Source organism: Stenella coeruleoalba (assembly GCF_951394435.1).
Source record: "Stenella coeruleoalba genome assembly, chromosome: 13".
In the NCBI taxonomy this organism is placed as follows: Eukaryota; Metazoa; Chordata; class Mammalia; order Artiodactyla; family Delphinidae; genus Stenella; species Stenella coeruleoalba.
Genome location: NC_137159.1, coordinates 58,469,757 through 58,487,003, shown reverse-complemented (window position 1 = coordinate 58,487,003; position 17,247 = coordinate 58,469,757). Strand labels below are relative to the sequence as shown.

The window sequence follows — 17,247 nt, the reverse complement described above, 5'->3', positions numbered from 1 at the left end:
GTGCCTCTTTCTTCTTGGTGGCACTAATAGCTGCGGTTCCTACAAAGAGACAGTATTGCTTTTGTTTGTCCATTTTGGTAGGAAGGGGGAGCCTAGGGAGTATGTGACCTTGGTCCTCCAATAATAGACACCCTTGGCCCAGGGTTCGGAAGCCATTGTGCGGATTCTTTCATTGCCGAGGGGAACCGTTCCAACTACAGGCTCAGGAACTGGGGAAATTACCACATACTTTTTCACTGACAAAATTAAAACAGTCAGAAGTGAACTTCCACGGTCTTCCACCACCACATCCGCCCACCTTCCAGCATCTGCTCCCACTTACAGTCTGTTCTACACTGCGTGTTTCTGTAATGGACATTAAATATTATTGCTAAGTAGGGGGATGATGTCACTGTAATGTGGAAATTGGGTTGGATCACAAGTGATTTTTTTCCCCCAGCACATTATTTTGTTCCACCAGATAAAAGCAGCCGAATGTGCAGGACAGCCACAGGATGAGCTGAACGGAGGAGCTGCAGAAGAATAAGGTACTTTACGTGATGCGTGCTCACTGCTCCTTCCAGGTCTTGGTGGTTTGGCCGCAGGTTCTGTCTTGGAAGTGCTTGTTGTGTAACTCAGCAGCTTCTACCCTCCTACCAAATTCTAGCAAGCTGTCTTTGCCCTTTTCTTGGAAAGGTGGAATCCTTTATTTTCTGATGCATTTATTTGTTAGGTGTATAAAGTTTTTAAAAACTATGTTTGTTGGTGCTTTTGCTAGTGTGCAGTTTGCAGAGTTGGGAAGGTTTGGAATGGTCTGCCCCAACGCTATTTTTTCCATAAATTGTTATTTTTAGTGCATGAGTTTGGGAATGAAAAAATGTTCAGGAGCACATTTATCCTGTTATGGCAGAAATGCCTGCATGCTTCTTCCCACTTGTAACCATGGAGAAATTATTCACGCTGTTATCAAAAGCTAATTCCTCCTCCTGTGGATTCATCCCCTTATTCAAGGACATGGCTCTGGTGTTTATCTCCCTTTTCCTAGCTCATCAGCTTTTTGCTTTTCCTGCAACATTCTCTTCAACATAAAAAAAACATGCTGCTACTTCTCCCGTCTTAAGAAAAAGTCACTCCCTCGACTCCATGTCCCCTGCCACAACCTACTACCTCCATTCTTTGCTCCCTTTTCAGCAAAACTAGTGGAAATAGTTGCCTATAGTCACTACCTCTGGCTCTTTTCCCATTTTCTCTGAAGCCCAACCCAGTGTGGTTTTGCTTCTTCTCCACGCCATCAAAATTCCCATTGTCAAGGTCACTCATGACCTCCTCATTGCTAAATCCAACAGTCAGTTTCCAGTCCTTCTCTTCCTAGGCTGGTTAGCAGCGTTTAATAGTTGGTCACTCCCTCCACCATATTCTTTGTTCATTTGCCTCCCAGGCCACTGCTCTTGTTTTCTTCCTGCCTCACTGGTTGTTCCTTCTCAGTCTCCCTTGCAGATCCCTCTTCTGTTGGAGGAAACTAGGGCTTGGCCCGGGTCCTCTTCCCTTCTTTCCTCCACTCCATCCTTTGGTGATCCCATCCAGTTTCCTGGCACCTTTACGCTGCAAATTCCCAAATTCCTGTCTCCAGAACAGACAACTGCAGACTGTATATTCAACTGCCTACTGAGCACCTGCACTTGGATGTTTAATGCCCATCTCAAACTGAGCAAGTCTGAAGCGAAACTTCTGGTATTTCCCACCAAGCCCGGCCCTCCAGTAGTCTCTCCTTAATCAGTTGACTAGGAAACTCCACTGTTTCAGGTGCTCGGCCAAAAATCTTATAGTTATTCCTGCCTCTTCTCCACTGATCACGCCACACATCGAACACATCAGCAGATCCTGCTGATTCTACTTGCGAAATATACCCAGGATCCAGCTGCCTCTTACCACCTCTACTGCTACTGCCCCGGGACAAGATTATTGCAAAAAACTGGATTATTGCAAAAAACTCCCAACTGGCCTCTCTACTTCCCACCTTGCCTCCCTCCAATTGATTCACAACACAGTGGTCACAGTGATCCTGTAAAATGTATGTTAGATTGCGACTTGTTCAAAACTCTACAGTGGTTTTGAGTCAAAGCCTTCTAACAGTCTTCAAGGTCCTATGCGATCTAACCTGCCCCCCTTCCCCCCCCCCCACTCACTTCCTCTTTAACCCCTCTTTCTCCCCTCCACTCACTCTACTCCAGCCACTGGTGCTTCTCTGCTGTTCCTTAAACACATCAGCCACCCTCTTGCCACAGGGCCTTTGCAATGGCTGTTCCATATGCCTGGACACTCTTCCATGCCCATCACATATTTCCTCAAATCTCACATTCTCTATTAAGAATGCAAGGGGGCTTCCCTGGTGACGCAGTGGTTGAGAGTCCACCTGCCGATGCAGGGGATGTGGGTTTGTGACCTGGTCCGGGAAGATCCCACATGCCGCGGAGCGGCTGGGCCCGTAAGCCATAGCCTCTGAGCCTGCGCGTCCGGAGCCTGTGCTCCGCAACAGGAGAGGCCACAACAGTGAGAGGCCCGTGTACCGCAAAAAAAAAAAAAAAAGAATGCAAAACACTTGTCCCCATCCTCCTGTGCGCCCCTAATCACTGCTCCCTCTGCAAGGCCCCTCATCTTTTAACCTATCAAATAAATTACCTGTTATGTCTATCATTTCTTATCTGTCTCCCCCACTAGATTTAAGTCCTACGAGGGCAGGGATCTGTTTGGTTCACTGATACGCTCCAAGGGCCTAGAACAGTGCCTTGGCAGATAGGAGGTTTGCAATAAATATTTACCGTATAAACATGTGATGGGCCCACGCTCCCAGGTAAAAATTCCACGTATCGCCTGTGCCACACTCGCCCCACACTGACCAGTGGACCTTGACACTGGGCCTAGGTTACATGCCACACCCTAGCTGGAAAACAGGTTTCTGCTTCTGTTTTGGAGAGGTGGGATTCACAAGGTGAGAGTTTTCCCCGGCGTGGACAGGTTGTTCAGATGGTACCAAGGCAGCCACAAAGCTAAGTCACTACCTTGGGCTACTGAAAAAAACGAAATCATATTTTTCTTCAATTTCCTGTTTCTTTAAGTAGTGAATACAAGGAATGCATTCAAATTAAATGACAGTGAGGTGACAATTTACTAATACTTTCACAAAAAATACGAAGTTTATCTTCCGTCATGTGGGAGGATATTGGCTTAATTCGTATTATTATTCCCACTGATGTTTCACATAATGTGGGACATATAAAATGTACTGCAGATAAAAGTATTTTCATTCCAACAGAGAAGAAAATGACAGGTGCAAAAAATCAAGTTTAAAATCAAAAGAAAGTTATATCAAAACATAAAAGTTTCTACATTTCAAAAAATGTGACAGTGAAAATATTACTAAACTTGTGATGAGTGAGATATACTTTATGCTGAGCCTCTGAAACTTTTGCTTTGAGGTTGAATCTTCTGCTCATAAATAGTGCAAGCAGAGCAGACCTTTTCATATTCTGACAGAAGGCGAAGTTTAAGAGTCCTTTAGTTCAAATATCCATTAGTTGTTCTTTGTCAGAAACACTCTTTAGAGTGTAAAACAGAAGCTCTTATGAAGAACAGGTGTCCAGCAGCCACCGCCCTGTCTTAGGGGAGTCTGTTTACTTGGAAGCCTCTGGCACTGTCAAGATTCCAGAGACAACCATCTTCTACTCCGTACAGCTGACGTACAAGGACTTGAACGCGGCTCAGAGTAGCAAGCCCGCTATTGCCCAGGGGAGTGCGACTTCTTATATTTGTATATGAGCGCATCTGTTTTTCCAAGGCTAACTCTGTAGCATTCCACTGGCACCAAAGAGCCGAATGGTGGCATTCTGTCCAAGCACTCCTGGTTACTGGCTGCAAATGAAGATGACGCTGGCTCTGATATGGCAGCTTTTTCTTCAGGATTCAAGCACTCTGTGCTTCCAGGTTTATCCTTGCAGCTGCCCTTGGAATTCAAAGGGACGCTGCTCTCTTCACAACTTTTAAGGCGCCTGTGGTGATCTTCGCTAAGCAACAACACGATGGTCCCGCCAACACGAAGCACTCTGTGACAAAAAAAAAAAATGGTAATTGGTGGGAGTATTTCCCCCTTTGTAGACAACACACAATCCCACTTTGTTTAAAATACTTGGTGTTTTTAATCTGAAATTTAATTTTATCTATTTAAATGAGCGGATTTTGATAATTAGGTGGTATCTTCCATAATGCATATTCATTATAGTAATTATGAAATCACCAGTACAAATCTGCTTTAATTATCTATTTTTACTCTGTTTAAAAGGCAAGCCTCCAAGTAATGTGTAGTCACAGTTTAATAAATGATTGCACAAAGGAAAAGGCAAATGAAAGAATCCCGAGGAATTGGCGCATGTGAAAGGCAGCAGGCTGATGGCAGAAGAAAGTCACCAGGAAGGAGTGAGGACATGAACAAAGAAAGGGCAAAAGGGAAGATCGGAAAAAGAGGGGAAGACCTTGAAATGTCAGCTTGTGGAGAAGGATTCATTTTCTCAATCATCTGACCAAAGTCTGTAGGGCACTTCTGTGGGAAAAGTGATGAAGGACATACTGTCCCCTGAGTTGCTAAAGAGAGGACTGACCAGTGGGAGAGAGGCAGGGGAAGAGTGAAAGAGTGAGGTGCTGTGGGAGCACCTTAGGTGGGGCCCACACCCAGCACTGAGAGTGGGGAAGATCCCCAGGGGATGAGAATACCTGCAGCGGGTGTGAAGGACACGCAGGCGTGGGCCGGGCCGAGGGACAGGGCGGGACTAGAGCAAGGGGGGCGCTGGAGGCCGCGAAAGGAGCCAAGACAGGGAGCAGCGGAGAACAGGAGGCACTGGAAGTGCTTCAGCTCAAGGGCAGGTCAGAGGGGGCCGGGAGGAGGGGCAGGGCAAGAGCTCCATTTGTGCTGTGCCGAGCTTGGGGGCCGACAGGCAGCTGGACGTCCAGCCTGCAGGTGATGAGAAAGGTCAGCGCTCGAGGTGGGGATTTCACAGTTTCCAGCAGTAAACGGCAGATGAAGCCATAATGGGGCACGAGATCACCTGCGGTGGCAGAACAGAGAGAGGAGAGACAAGGGGCCAAGGAACAGACTTAACATTCAAGGAAGGAGGAGGAGCCCATGAAACAGCCTGGGAGAAAGTGTGGACCACGGTGATGTCATGGGAGCCAGAAGAGTAGAGTTTCAAGAAAGGAATGAAGAGTCCCAACAGCGTCAAATGCGACGGGACTAACAAGCGACGAGGGGATGAGAAGTTATTAGTGACTTAGTCGAGGGCAGGAGCCAATGCTGGTCTGTCGGAGTCAATGGGGGGGCGGGAAGGTGAGGAAGCAGGGACGGCGAGCATAGACTTCTCTTTGGAGTAGCTTGGCTGCAGAGGTAAGGAAACCGGGCGGCAGCTAGAGGACCAAGACTTAACGGGAACCCCCTGCCACGCCCAGCAAAGACGTCAGGAGCTTAAGCAGCTTTCCCTTATCTAAACAGTCAGCCCGTCTAGACGAGTCCGCCTCCAAACGACATCACAGATTCATCCACTTCAGCCTACGCTCGTGCTTCTCCTGAACTAGCGCAACCCGACAGGCCTGGTTCCCATTCCTGTCGCCATCTCCCCACCTCCCCTTCCCAGTTTCCACACAGGACACAACTGCAAATCCCTGAGACCTCTCTCTCTTCCATTATACTTCAAAGACACTCCCAACTCCCACTTGCTTGCTTCCCTTTGCCCACTATGCTTTCCACACACCAACCTCCCTTCTCACATCAGGACGTCCAGCCCTGTTGTTTGTGTGACACTGACACCCACTCCCTTGTCCCAGAGGTCAAACACCATCTCCTTGGAGAGGCCTTTCCTGAGCATCTATCTAAGGTAGCCACTGCTTCTCTCTCAGTCACTCTCTGGCAAAAATGTCCCTTTTAGTTTCCTTCATGGTATCAATCATGATCTGAAATTATCCTGTTGATTTATTCATGATCTGTATTCCCACGCTGGAGTGCCAGCCCCACGTGGGCAGAGGCTCTGTCCTGTTCATAGCCAAAGCCCCAGTGCCTAGTACAGCGGGTGGATATGCAAGGCCACAAAAGTGTCCTGGGAAGGGATGGCTGGGTCTGGAAAGAATGAGGAGATGAACAGGTTGAAGATAAGAATGAGAAGTGGGCAGAGAATGATCCTTGAGGAGGTAGGAACCAAAACACAGGCTACTGGGAGAGGAGGGGGCGAGATGAGGACAGATGTGGCTGTACCAGGGGACAGAAACAAAAACCATACAAGTATCTCTAAACACACAGGAGAAAACATCATTAAGATAATAAATGAGATATAATTTTTTACCTACCACATTAACAAAAATAAAAAGACTACCATACTTAGGATGGCAAGATTTAGGAGAAAATGAGTACTCCCAAAGACAAAAACTGGTATAACTTTTTTGACAGTAGTTTAGCAATAATGTATCAAAAATATGGAATGTACATAACCTTTGACCCAGCAATCCCACTTCTAGGAAATTATTCTAAGATATAAGAGTAGAAGCAGAAGCAGTAATATAATAACAGTGACAATAATGGCAGTGACAGCTAATATTTATTGAGTACTTATTATGTGCCAGCCACTGTGTTAAATGCTTTGTATTATTTACCATTTAATCCTCAGAATTCAAGTATATTCTGTCAGCACAGCCATTTTGCAGATGAAGAAACTGAGGCACCGTGGTTTTAAGTAACTTGGTTATTACAGTAAGTTTGAAAAACTGGTGCAAAGATGTTCAGAGCGTTGTTCTTTATTAAAATGAAAAAGTGGGGGTCACCTAAATGCTCATCCCTATTATGTATACGGGCTACATAATGGTGTATCAGGTACATTATAACAACTGATCAGAAAGGAGATTCATGACATATATATATATATATTTTTTTTGCGTTACGCGGGCCTCTCACTGTTGTGGCCTCTCCCGTTGCGGAGCACAGGCTCCGGACGCGCAGGCTCAGCGGCCATGACTCACGGGCCCAGCCGCTCTGTGGCATGTGGGATCTTCCCGGACCGGGACACGAACCCGTGTCCCCTGCATCAGCAGGTGGACTCTCAACCACTGCGCCACCAGGGAAGCTCTCATGACATATTTTTTGAGTGGAAAAAAAAAAGGTTATACAGTGCAGTAAATTAAGGATGATCCTATTTATGTATGGCTAGAATTGAAAACATGTTATCTATTTGTGTGTATGTCCATGGAATAATGTCTAGCAGGACATTCACCAATTAATTTACTATAAATTTTTTCACATAATGGAGAAAATAAGAAAGTAAAAATCACCTGAAATCCTGCCACTCAGAGATGAACATTTTTGATAAATGTTCTTCTAGGCAACTTTCCATGATCATATACACATAATTTCTTACTAAGAAAGCTATTCAGAAATTATAAAGCAACATTTCCCAAATTGTATTCCTCTGAACACTAGTGTAGTATGAGAGATTATTTCTTGCTAAAAAAAAAAAAAACCCAAGAATTATGTGGTCAATAAGTTGGGGGAAACTCTGTATCAAACAACACAAAAGAGATTTCTCTTTTGCATGTGAACCTGCAAGACTAGGGGTAGGTGATACAAATACCCAAATTATTTGAACTTGGAAGGCATTAGGCCTTAACCTTCTACCACTAATCTCTGTTCCAAGCAGTCTGGTATATTCATTTTTTTTTAATGAGGTGTTTTTTTTTTTTTAACATTAATTAATTAATTTATTGGCTGTGTTGGGTCTTCGTTGCTGCACGCCGGCTTTCTCTAACTGCGACGAGCGGGGGCTACTCTTTGTTGCGGTGCGAGGGCTTCTCATTGCGGTGGCTTCTCGTTGTGGAGCATGGGCTCTAGGCGCGTGGGCTTCAGTAGTTGTGGTGGGCTCTAGAGCACAGGCTCAGTTGTGGCGCACAGGCTTAGCTGCTCCGTGGCATGTGGGATCTTCCCGGACCAGGGCTCAAACCTGTGTCCCCTGCATTGGCAGGGAGATTCGCAACCGCTGCACCGCCAGGGAAGTCCTACTCACTGTTTTTTGAACACGCTTTTTGCTTCACTATTTACTCAAGAAATACTTGTTGAATATCTGTATGTATAAAACATGGTGTGGTCTCCTTTTTTATTCTTTGCAAATTTCTAAATTTCATTGAAATCATGTCTCTTCCATGAATCCACCTCAAGTCTTTTGGGGATGTAGTGACTTCTTCCTTGAAGCTTAGCAAGTTTAATTTCTAATTTTGCTCATCTGTTTTACATGGTTGTATTTGAGAGGAAAGCGCAAATATTATACTTCTCTGAAGCACTTTACATACGTGAAATTGTTATTGCTGAAATAAATTGAAGGAGGAAATAATTGACCAGAGCAATTATCTGTCTGGGAATTTAAAATTCTGATTGCATGTTCTTTCCTGAAGAATCCAGTGCTGCTTGACATTCAGGGCCAACTATTTCCATTGCCTATTGTAAACAGGTTTACTGACCTCTTGTATTTTTTCTTATTTTTACTAACACAATTCCCCCTCCATTCCCTTCCATTTTCTATCTAGAGTCTTAAACTATTGGTAAACCACTGGGAAAAAAAGGTATGTGTACTTATATATATTTATATACATCCCCATCTACTTTCCCAAAGCATTGGAAGTGGTTTACACTAAAAAAGAGCTCACAGCCCTTCTAGGTGCCTAGCACTGTTCTAAGAGCTTTAAATCCACTGACTCCTCAGGACAATACTATGAAGTAGGTATTATTATTTAAAGATTAGGCGCAGGGTGGTTAAGCAACGTGCCTGTGACAGAAGATCTATTGAGTAATAGAGCCAAGATTACAGCCCAGGTATTCTGGCTTCAAAGCCCGTGATCTTCACCACTACATTACACTACACGGCCTGTATAAAACCTCAAACCAGAAAAGTCAAAGGCCAAACGATAAAGGCTGAGGGCAGGTGGCAAGGAAGCTTGGTCACAGGAGCAGGGAAAGTTCCTTATGTACGAATACATAAACTTTGAACTGACTCTATGGAGGCCCCTGAATTATGTGGGAAATCTTGAATGTCTTCCTGATTCTCAGGTAAAGATTTAAATTTCCTGAAACAATGTGAGGGCAGTCATATCTATCACTGCCTCATTTTCAGTTACCTAGAACAAAAACCAAAACTGGTGTAGAGAAAGTGAGGCTGGTCTAATTTTACTAAAGCTGAAAAGACTGTCTACTCCAAACACTGCCCTCCACTGACTTGTGGAAATGTTTAAAATACACAGCACTAGATCGTCAGGTAGGCTAAGCCACCATCTCTGGTGCAAAGTTCAGGTTAACTGTAAATTTCCATATTAAGTGTAACATGCTCCCAGAGTAGTATCTCACAACGAGCTGGCTTCATAGTATACCTGGTGAGTTACCTCGCCAGCAAAGGCTGTGCTTATTAACCCTGGTGGCACAACAGAATCACCTGGGGGGCCATGAAGAAATACCAATGCCCAGATTCTACCCTGGACCAGTTAAGTTAGCCTCAGTGGGGAGGAGTGGAGGATGGGCATCAATATTTTTCAGAAGCTCCTGAAATGATGTGAAAATGAAGTCAGAGTTACAAAATCTCGAGGGGAATGTGCTGTCAGGCACATATAAGGGGATATAGGAGCTCAGGAAATGTCTGAATTATAGGTGCTGAGATCCCAGGTGATGTCATGAGTTAGGTAACTGCGTAACAGGGTTACATACAGGCTCTTGACTGTGTATGTTATCCTGCACCATCAAATGCTCAGTTGAGACAATTTAATATGAACTGACTCCTTATCCATGTCCTTTCTTTCCTCTGTGAAAGGTTCTCCCTTTTATCAACTGAAATGATCAGGAAAATACATATTCAGGCCTCACTGTTTGAACCTCTCCAAGAAATACTTTCCCTGAGGTTGACCTGAGAATCACTACATGAATAGCACCTTTGCATTTTCATTTAAAAATCAACAATGAAAGTGTCCATTCTATGTGACTGAATGTTCTGTATGTAAATTCTGTTCTGCTCCTTAGTAGCTCTGTGATCTTGAGAAAGATCATCTTTCTGGGTCCCAGGTTCTCTCCAGTAAAGTGTGGGGGATTAACACAAAGGAGGTAGGGTTTTGGGGAGAATTAGAAGTAAATACGTAAATTAACTAGCTCAGAAACTGAAATATGTCATTGTTTTACATATTCAAATTTCAGGCAGTAATGAAAAATTAATACCTTTTCCTGAATAAACTTATAGTATGATGATATAGAATAACTATTTCAATTATAAACTTCTGATTTGAAACCTTAGAAAATTAAGCTATAAAAATTGGGAAATTACTAAAATGCAATCAAATCTTAAGAGCTACGATACATTCTGGTTAAATGCCCAATAGCTCAAAAATTGTGGAAATAAATTCAACAGCTCACCTTTCCATTTCTTGTATAATGTGTTTGATGTCTTTTCCTAACTTAAACTTTTTCCCAAATGGAATATCGGAAATAATAGTATCGACACTTTCTGAAGGCAGTGGTAATTCTGAAACACAAAAATGAGAGAATCTGATGACAGTAAGTTCAAACATCTGCAACCTAAGTATGAGAAAACTGAAGTACACTGGATTATTTTTGCATATTAAATAAAATTTAGGGTTGCTAATACTGTTTCTAAGGAATTACAAGATCCTGAAAGGCTTTCATAATCACCAAAGATAGATGGCATAGTTGTTGTATTCCGTTCTTTGAAAAGTGTTTTTTTTATATTGGTATAATAAAATATGACATAAGCAGAATTTTAAATTAACCAGAAAATTCAACTCTTTAAACATATTACATGAATAGATAATTACTAGATCCAAGAAGAAATATATTAGGATGTCTAGAAAGACCTTTTACAAAATTACGTCCTATAACTTTCATTTTTCTTTTCATGATCATATATAAAATTTTGCATGATCTATTTGTTTTTAAGAGAGGTGGCCCATAGCTTTCATTGTGGTTTTAAAGGAGACCCAAAGGGTTAAGAACATCTACTTAAGTCCTAAGACTAGAGAAAAGGCCAAACAATCAATAATCAACAAAATGAATATCATCTCTAAAACAAAATACAGTGTTTGATTATCAAATCTAAATTTCCTTCTCAACTTTACATCTTATTCTCAGAAATCAGATTACCATAAGGTAATCTTACCTACACCCAATCTTAACTTCCACATTTTCTGAGTAAACTTTTCACTTTCCAATTATTTTACTTCCACCACCATCTAAACTAAGTTAGATAACCATTTTTATTTTGGAAAGCATCTAATTCTATAGAAGCGCAATAGAATTTAAATAGTCTTTACTATCTGAATACAATACAAATTTTTGTTGGCGGGAGATTTAAAAACAAAATAAAAAATCCTGTTATCTGGGAGAGTCTAATGAACACTTGCTGATCTTTCCTAGTTCTGACCTTACCCGAGATTAGTAGAAGAGCAGGCTGTTAGAAAACAAGTAACGGGATAATATTCTGTTCGGACTAGGCAGGAAATCTTTTCTCCACGTCACGTTTTGACTTCATGCCTTTGGTTTTAGGTTACTGATATGGGACACATCCATTTGAACACTGTTAACTATACTTTTTGTGAAACTACTGAAGACAATATACAGACATGGTTATCAAACGTTTCTACACGAGGAACCAGGCAGTAACTTACTCCTGAGATTGAGCCCAAGTCTTTTGTCTACTTAAACACGCACATACATGAGCTGCCCATCTTCAGATCTGGTAACATTTTTTCCCCTTCTGGTTGGTGTCTATTTTTATTTGCAACTTTTCTACCCTGTATCATATAATTTGCTGAACTGCTTTAAATCATTTTAGAAGCTGAAGGAATAAACTTCGAGATAGAAGAGAGTAACTTTTTACAAAGTTCTAGAACTGAGTGGTGCTATCTTCCAATAGAACATAAAATAATCTGAACTTTCGTTGATGTGGCTTTTGTTGTGTAGCCTCTGGCGTCAGACAGCTTGCATTTGGCTCTGCCACTTACTAGCTATGCGACTTTGGGAAATTATTGCTTCAGTTTTCTCATCTGTAAAATGGGATAAGACTACCCATCTCAGAAGTTAACAAGCGAGGAACTCACGGAAAGTATGTAAAACAGTGCCTGGCATGTAAAGAGCACTCAGTAACTGTCAGCTATTGTCATTATTTACAATGTCCTCTCTGAGGTGTATAAGGACATGACAGCCAGGTGGAGACCAGTGGGTCAGAATCCTTCAGGGAAGCTCTGCAGAACTTCGCAAGTCCTTGTCACAGCGCCTCAAAGGCCTAGGGGGGGCAACTACTTCCAGATGGGCCTCTTTTCAACTCACCTTCCCTTTAGCAGTGGTTCCCAAAGTGTGTCCCTAGAGAAGCAGCATCAGTATCACCTGGGAACTACAAATGCAAACTCTCGGGGCCCCCAGCCAAACCTATTTAGTGCGTATCAGAATCGACTGAAGGGCTTCGGTGGAACACAGACTGTTGGCCCCGCCTCCAGAGTTTCTGATGCAGAAACTCCGAAAATCACGAGCAGTTGACCCGTAAGATTAAACACGCAGTAAAATCTTTTAAATTATTAAATGTTTAAACTGTCTGTGAACAAAGAGTTTGTAATTAAGGAGATAAAATTCTGAAATAGAAACAGAACTCAAAACAAACAAGTAAATCATCTCTTTTTTACATCTTTGCAGGATGATTCAAGAACATGAAAAAATTTTTAAAAGACTGGTATGTCTTAAACAAAAACTGTCCTATTTACTCCCTCCTTCTGGGAGAAAAATGAGTAAGAACTGCTTAAAACCAGGATTATGGCCCTAAGATGTTTTATTCCAAAAGGTTTTAAGAGCCTTTAAGATATCTTTCTTTGTGTCTACTTAGACAAGAGACAACAAGGTAAATTGAGCACTTTTATAAAATTGGGCACGCCCTTTTTCTATTTTCTTTAATTGTACTTCTGTTTGTTATTCTTTCCATCGTCCAGGTTTATAACAATGGCATTCTGTCCTGCAATTCTCAGGTGTTCAAAATTAGTTGTATATTTGATCCAATCCTCATGACCATTTTACTTTGGCTTTCTCTACTCCTCAGTTGGTTATCTCTTAAATATCTGGATTTTATTAATTTTTTTCCCCCCTCAAAAGTGCTTATTAGTGAAATGTTGCCTGAACCTTTTTATATTTGAAAATATCTCTATACTAAAATGACATCTTGGTTGGGCGCAATATTTCTGGGTCCCACTTTGCCTCAGTAACCTTGTAGGTAGCCACTATTCCACTGGCTATTGCTCTACCATTTTGTTTCTTTCCATCACGGCCAGATTTTGAAGTTTATTGCATTAGATTATGCGCTTTCCTTATTTGGTTGCTGCTGGTGAAATTTTTCCCTTTTATTTATACTATTCTTTTTCTGATTTCATTAAATACAAGAGAATACAAATACTTCAATGAAGCTGAAGTTTCAATCTGTCTTCTTAATCCATAATGAGTCTTGAATATGCAAAATGTAGTTTGGCATCTGGATCTGGTCACCATTTAATTTATAGTCCAAACAGAAATCTTTATTTATTTATTGAAGTGTAGTTGATTGAATGATTCAGGTATACAGCACAGTGATTCAGTTTTTATATATGTATAAATATATATATAAAAGAATATATATATGTATTCTTTTCCAGATTCTCTTCCATTATAGCAAACAGAAACATTTTTGAGAACAAAGAGGTTAGAAATAAAATTATATACTTTTTGAGATATTTATTGTCTAACAAATTGGTTTATTATTATGGTGAACCTAAAAAATAACGTATCTGGCATAGTGAAGTTTTTTTAAAATAATTTTTTTATTGTAGTTGATTTACAATGTTGTGTTAGTGAAGTTTTTTTTTGCAGTACGTGGGCCTCTCACTGTTGCGGCCGCTCCCGTTGCGGAGCACAGGCTCCGGATGCGCAGGCTCAGTGGCCACGGCTCACAGGCCTAGCCGCTCCACGGCATATGGGATCTTCCCGGACCGGGGTACGAACCTGTTTCCCCTGCCTCGGCAGGTGGACTCTCAACCACTGCGCCACCAGGAAAGCCCTGAAGTTTTTTTTTAAATAAAAACTTAAAATATTATTTAACATTAAAAATAAGTGAAATACTTATTTATGGTCTGTACTCACATGCTGAGCAGTTTCTTGGATGCATCAGCTCTAATACCATGTCATCACTGGCATTTTTCAGAAGAAGGTAGTATTTTTGTTTGTTTGTTTGTTTTGTTTTTGCGGTACGCGGGCCTCTCACTGTTGTGGCCTCTCCCGTTGCGGAGCACAGGCTCCGGACGCGCAGGCTCAGCAGCCATGGCTCACATGCCCAGCCGCTCCGCGGCACGTGGGATCCTCCCGGACCGGGGCACGAACCCGCGTCCCCTGCATCGGCAGGCGGACTCCCAACCACTGCGCCACCAGGGAAGCCCGTTTTTTTTTTTTTAAATATGGACTTCTAAAATTTTTCGTACAGTTGCTTGCAACATTCTTCAAAGTTTCATTTTTACGGTTGATAGTACGGTAGAGCTCAGAGTAAATTCTGCTATATGGAGGAGACTCTCAATTCTATTTTTTTTCATAGGGAAAGTGTAAATATCTCAGCCCTCTGGTTCACAGTCTCTCCATTCAGAGTGCCTTTGACAAATATTTTCACAACACAAAACGCAATTAAGTTGTCTCTATCATTCTTTTAATTGTTATGCCAAATTTAGAGGCTATAAAATCTAAGCCTTCTCAATTTCATTCCATTCCATTCTAGAATATACATTTATCCAATTAAAATAAGGAAGCCATTAGAAGATTCTTCCTATAATATACCCAAGGTGTATTTACAAATTTCAGAATAAATACTGTGCATAATTGAGCTCTCACTGTTTTAATTTGTTCATTTCTTCCTTGGTGATTGTAGGGATAGATTTTAATGTCCAGTTGCCAGTTTTGTTTTTAATAACTGCGATTCATCAAAACTTTCAGAAACTTAAGGTTTTTGGCACTCCATTTGTTGAGTTCTTTGATTACAGATTTCCAATGAATTTTGAAAAAAATGCAACTGCAATTAGGCAACTTGTTTATTTTAAAAAGTTTATAGCACAATTATAAGATACCCTGGCTGATTTACAAAGTAATTCTTCAAAGGCTTCAACATTTTTTAAAACATTTAAGTATAGTTGACTTACAATATTGTGCCAATCTCACTGTACAGCAAAGTAACTCAGTTATACACATATATACATTCTTTTTTATGTTCTTTTCCATTATGGTTTATCCCAGGAGATTGGATATAGTTCCTCGTGCTATACAGTAGGACCTTGTTGTTTATCCATTCTAAATGTAATAGTTTGCATCTACCAACCCCAAACTCCCAGTCCATCCCACTCCCTCCCCCCTCCCCCTTGGCAACCACAAGTCTGATCTGTCTGTGAGTCTGTTTTGTAGATAGGTTCATTTGTGCCACATTTTAGATTCCACATATAAGTGATATCATATGGTATTTGTCTTTTTTAAAAAAATAAATTTATTTTACTTTTGGCTGCATTAGGTCTTTGTTGCTGAGCGTGGGCTTTCTCTAATTGCAGCAAGTGAGGGCTACTCTTTGTTGTGGTGCGTGGGCTTCTCATTGTGGTGGCTTCTCTTGTTGCGGAGCACAGGCTCTAGGTGCGCGGGCTTCAGTAGTTGTGGCCTGGGGGCTCTAGAGCGCAGGCTCAGTAGTTGTGGTGCACAGGCTTAGTTGCTCCGTGGCATGTGGGATCTTCCTGGACCAGGGCTTGAACCCATGTCCCCTGCACTGGCAGGCAGATTCTTAACCAGTGCCCCACCAGGGAAGTCCCTGTCTTTCTCTTTCTGACTTACTTTACTTAGTATGGTAATCTCTAGTTGCATCCATGTTGATGCAAATGGCATTATTTCATTCTTTTCTTACGGCTGAGTAATATTCCATTGTATATACATGTACCACGTCTTTAGCCGTTCATCTGTCGTTGGACATTTAGGTTGTCTTCATGTTTTGGCTATTATGAATAGTGCTATGAACACAGGGGTGCATGTATCTCTTTGAATTATACTTTTGTCCAAGTATATGTCCAGGAGTGGGATTGCTGGATCACATGGTAATTCTATTTTTAGTTTTCTGAGGACCCTCCATACTGTTATCCATGGTTGCTGCATCAACTTACATTCCCACCAACAGTGTAGGAGGGTTCCCTTTTCTCCACATCTTCTCCAGCACTTGCTGTTTGCAGACTTTTTTTTTTTTTTTTTTTGCGGTACGTGGTCCTCTCACTGTTGTGGCCTCTCCTGTTGCGGAGCACAGGCTCCAGACGCGCAGGCTCAGCGGCCATGGCTCACGGGCTCAGCTGCTCCGTGGCATGTGGGATCTTTCCGGACCGGGGCACGAACCTGTGTCCCCTGCATCGGCACACAGACTCTCAACCACTGCGCCACCAGAGAAGCCCTGCAGACTTTTTAATGATGGCCATTCTGACCAGTGTGGCGTGGTACCTCATTGTAGTTTTGATTTGCATTTCTGTAATAATTAGTGATGTTGGGCACCTTTTCATGTGCCTACTGGCCATCTGTATGTCTTCTCTGGAGAAATGTCTATTAAGGTCTTCTGCCCACTTTTTTGATTGGGTTGTTTTTTTGTTGTTGAGTTGTATGAGCTGTTTGTATATTTTGGAGATTTAGCCCTTGTCAGATGCATCATCTGCAAATATCTTCTCCCATTCCGTAGGTTGTCTTTTTGTCTTTTTTTTTTTTTATGGTTTCCTTTGCTGTTCAAAAACGTGTAAGTTTGATTAGGTCCCATTTGTTATTGTTTTTATTTCTATTGCCTTGGGAGACTGACCTAAGAAAACATTGGTACAATTTATGTCAGGGAATGCTTTGCCTATGCTGTCTTCTAGGAATTTTATAGTGTCGTGTCTTATGTTTAAGTCTTTAAGCCATTTTGAGTTTATTTTTGTGCATGCTCTGAGGATGTGTTTTAACTTTATTGATTTACATGCAGCTGCCGAACTTTCCCAACACCACTTGCTGAAGAGACTGTCTTTTTCCCATTTTATATTCTTGAAAGGCTTAAACATTTTTAAACCTACCTAATGATGGGCAAGCAAATAAAGCGTGTACGGTCATGCTGAATTACTTTTTTTGCATTCAACCATCTTTATCACAGATAGCCTGCA

General features: G+C 41.8%; 1 protein-coding gene across 3 annotated transcripts in view; it reads right to left on the bottom strand.

Moving 5' to 3' along the window:
* Positions 1–2,831: 2,831 nt before the first annotated feature.
* THUMPD2 (THUMP domain 2 tRNA and snRNA guanosine methyltransferase) overlaps positions 2,832–17,247 on the bottom strand; it is a 46,040-nt gene continuing 31,624 nt past the window's right edge. For all 3 annotated transcript variants that reach the window (XM_079940386.1, XM_079940387.1, XM_079940388.1), the window contains 2 exons: positions 10,448–10,556; positions 2,832–4,079 (listed from right to left, as the gene is read on the bottom strand). In XM_079940386.1, coding sequence (XP_079796512.1) covers positions 3,755–4,079; positions 10,448–10,556 — 434 coding nt within the window. In that variant the 3' untranslated portion in view covers positions 2,832–3,754. The remainder of the gene's footprint in view (positions 4,080–10,447; positions 10,557–17,247) is intronic.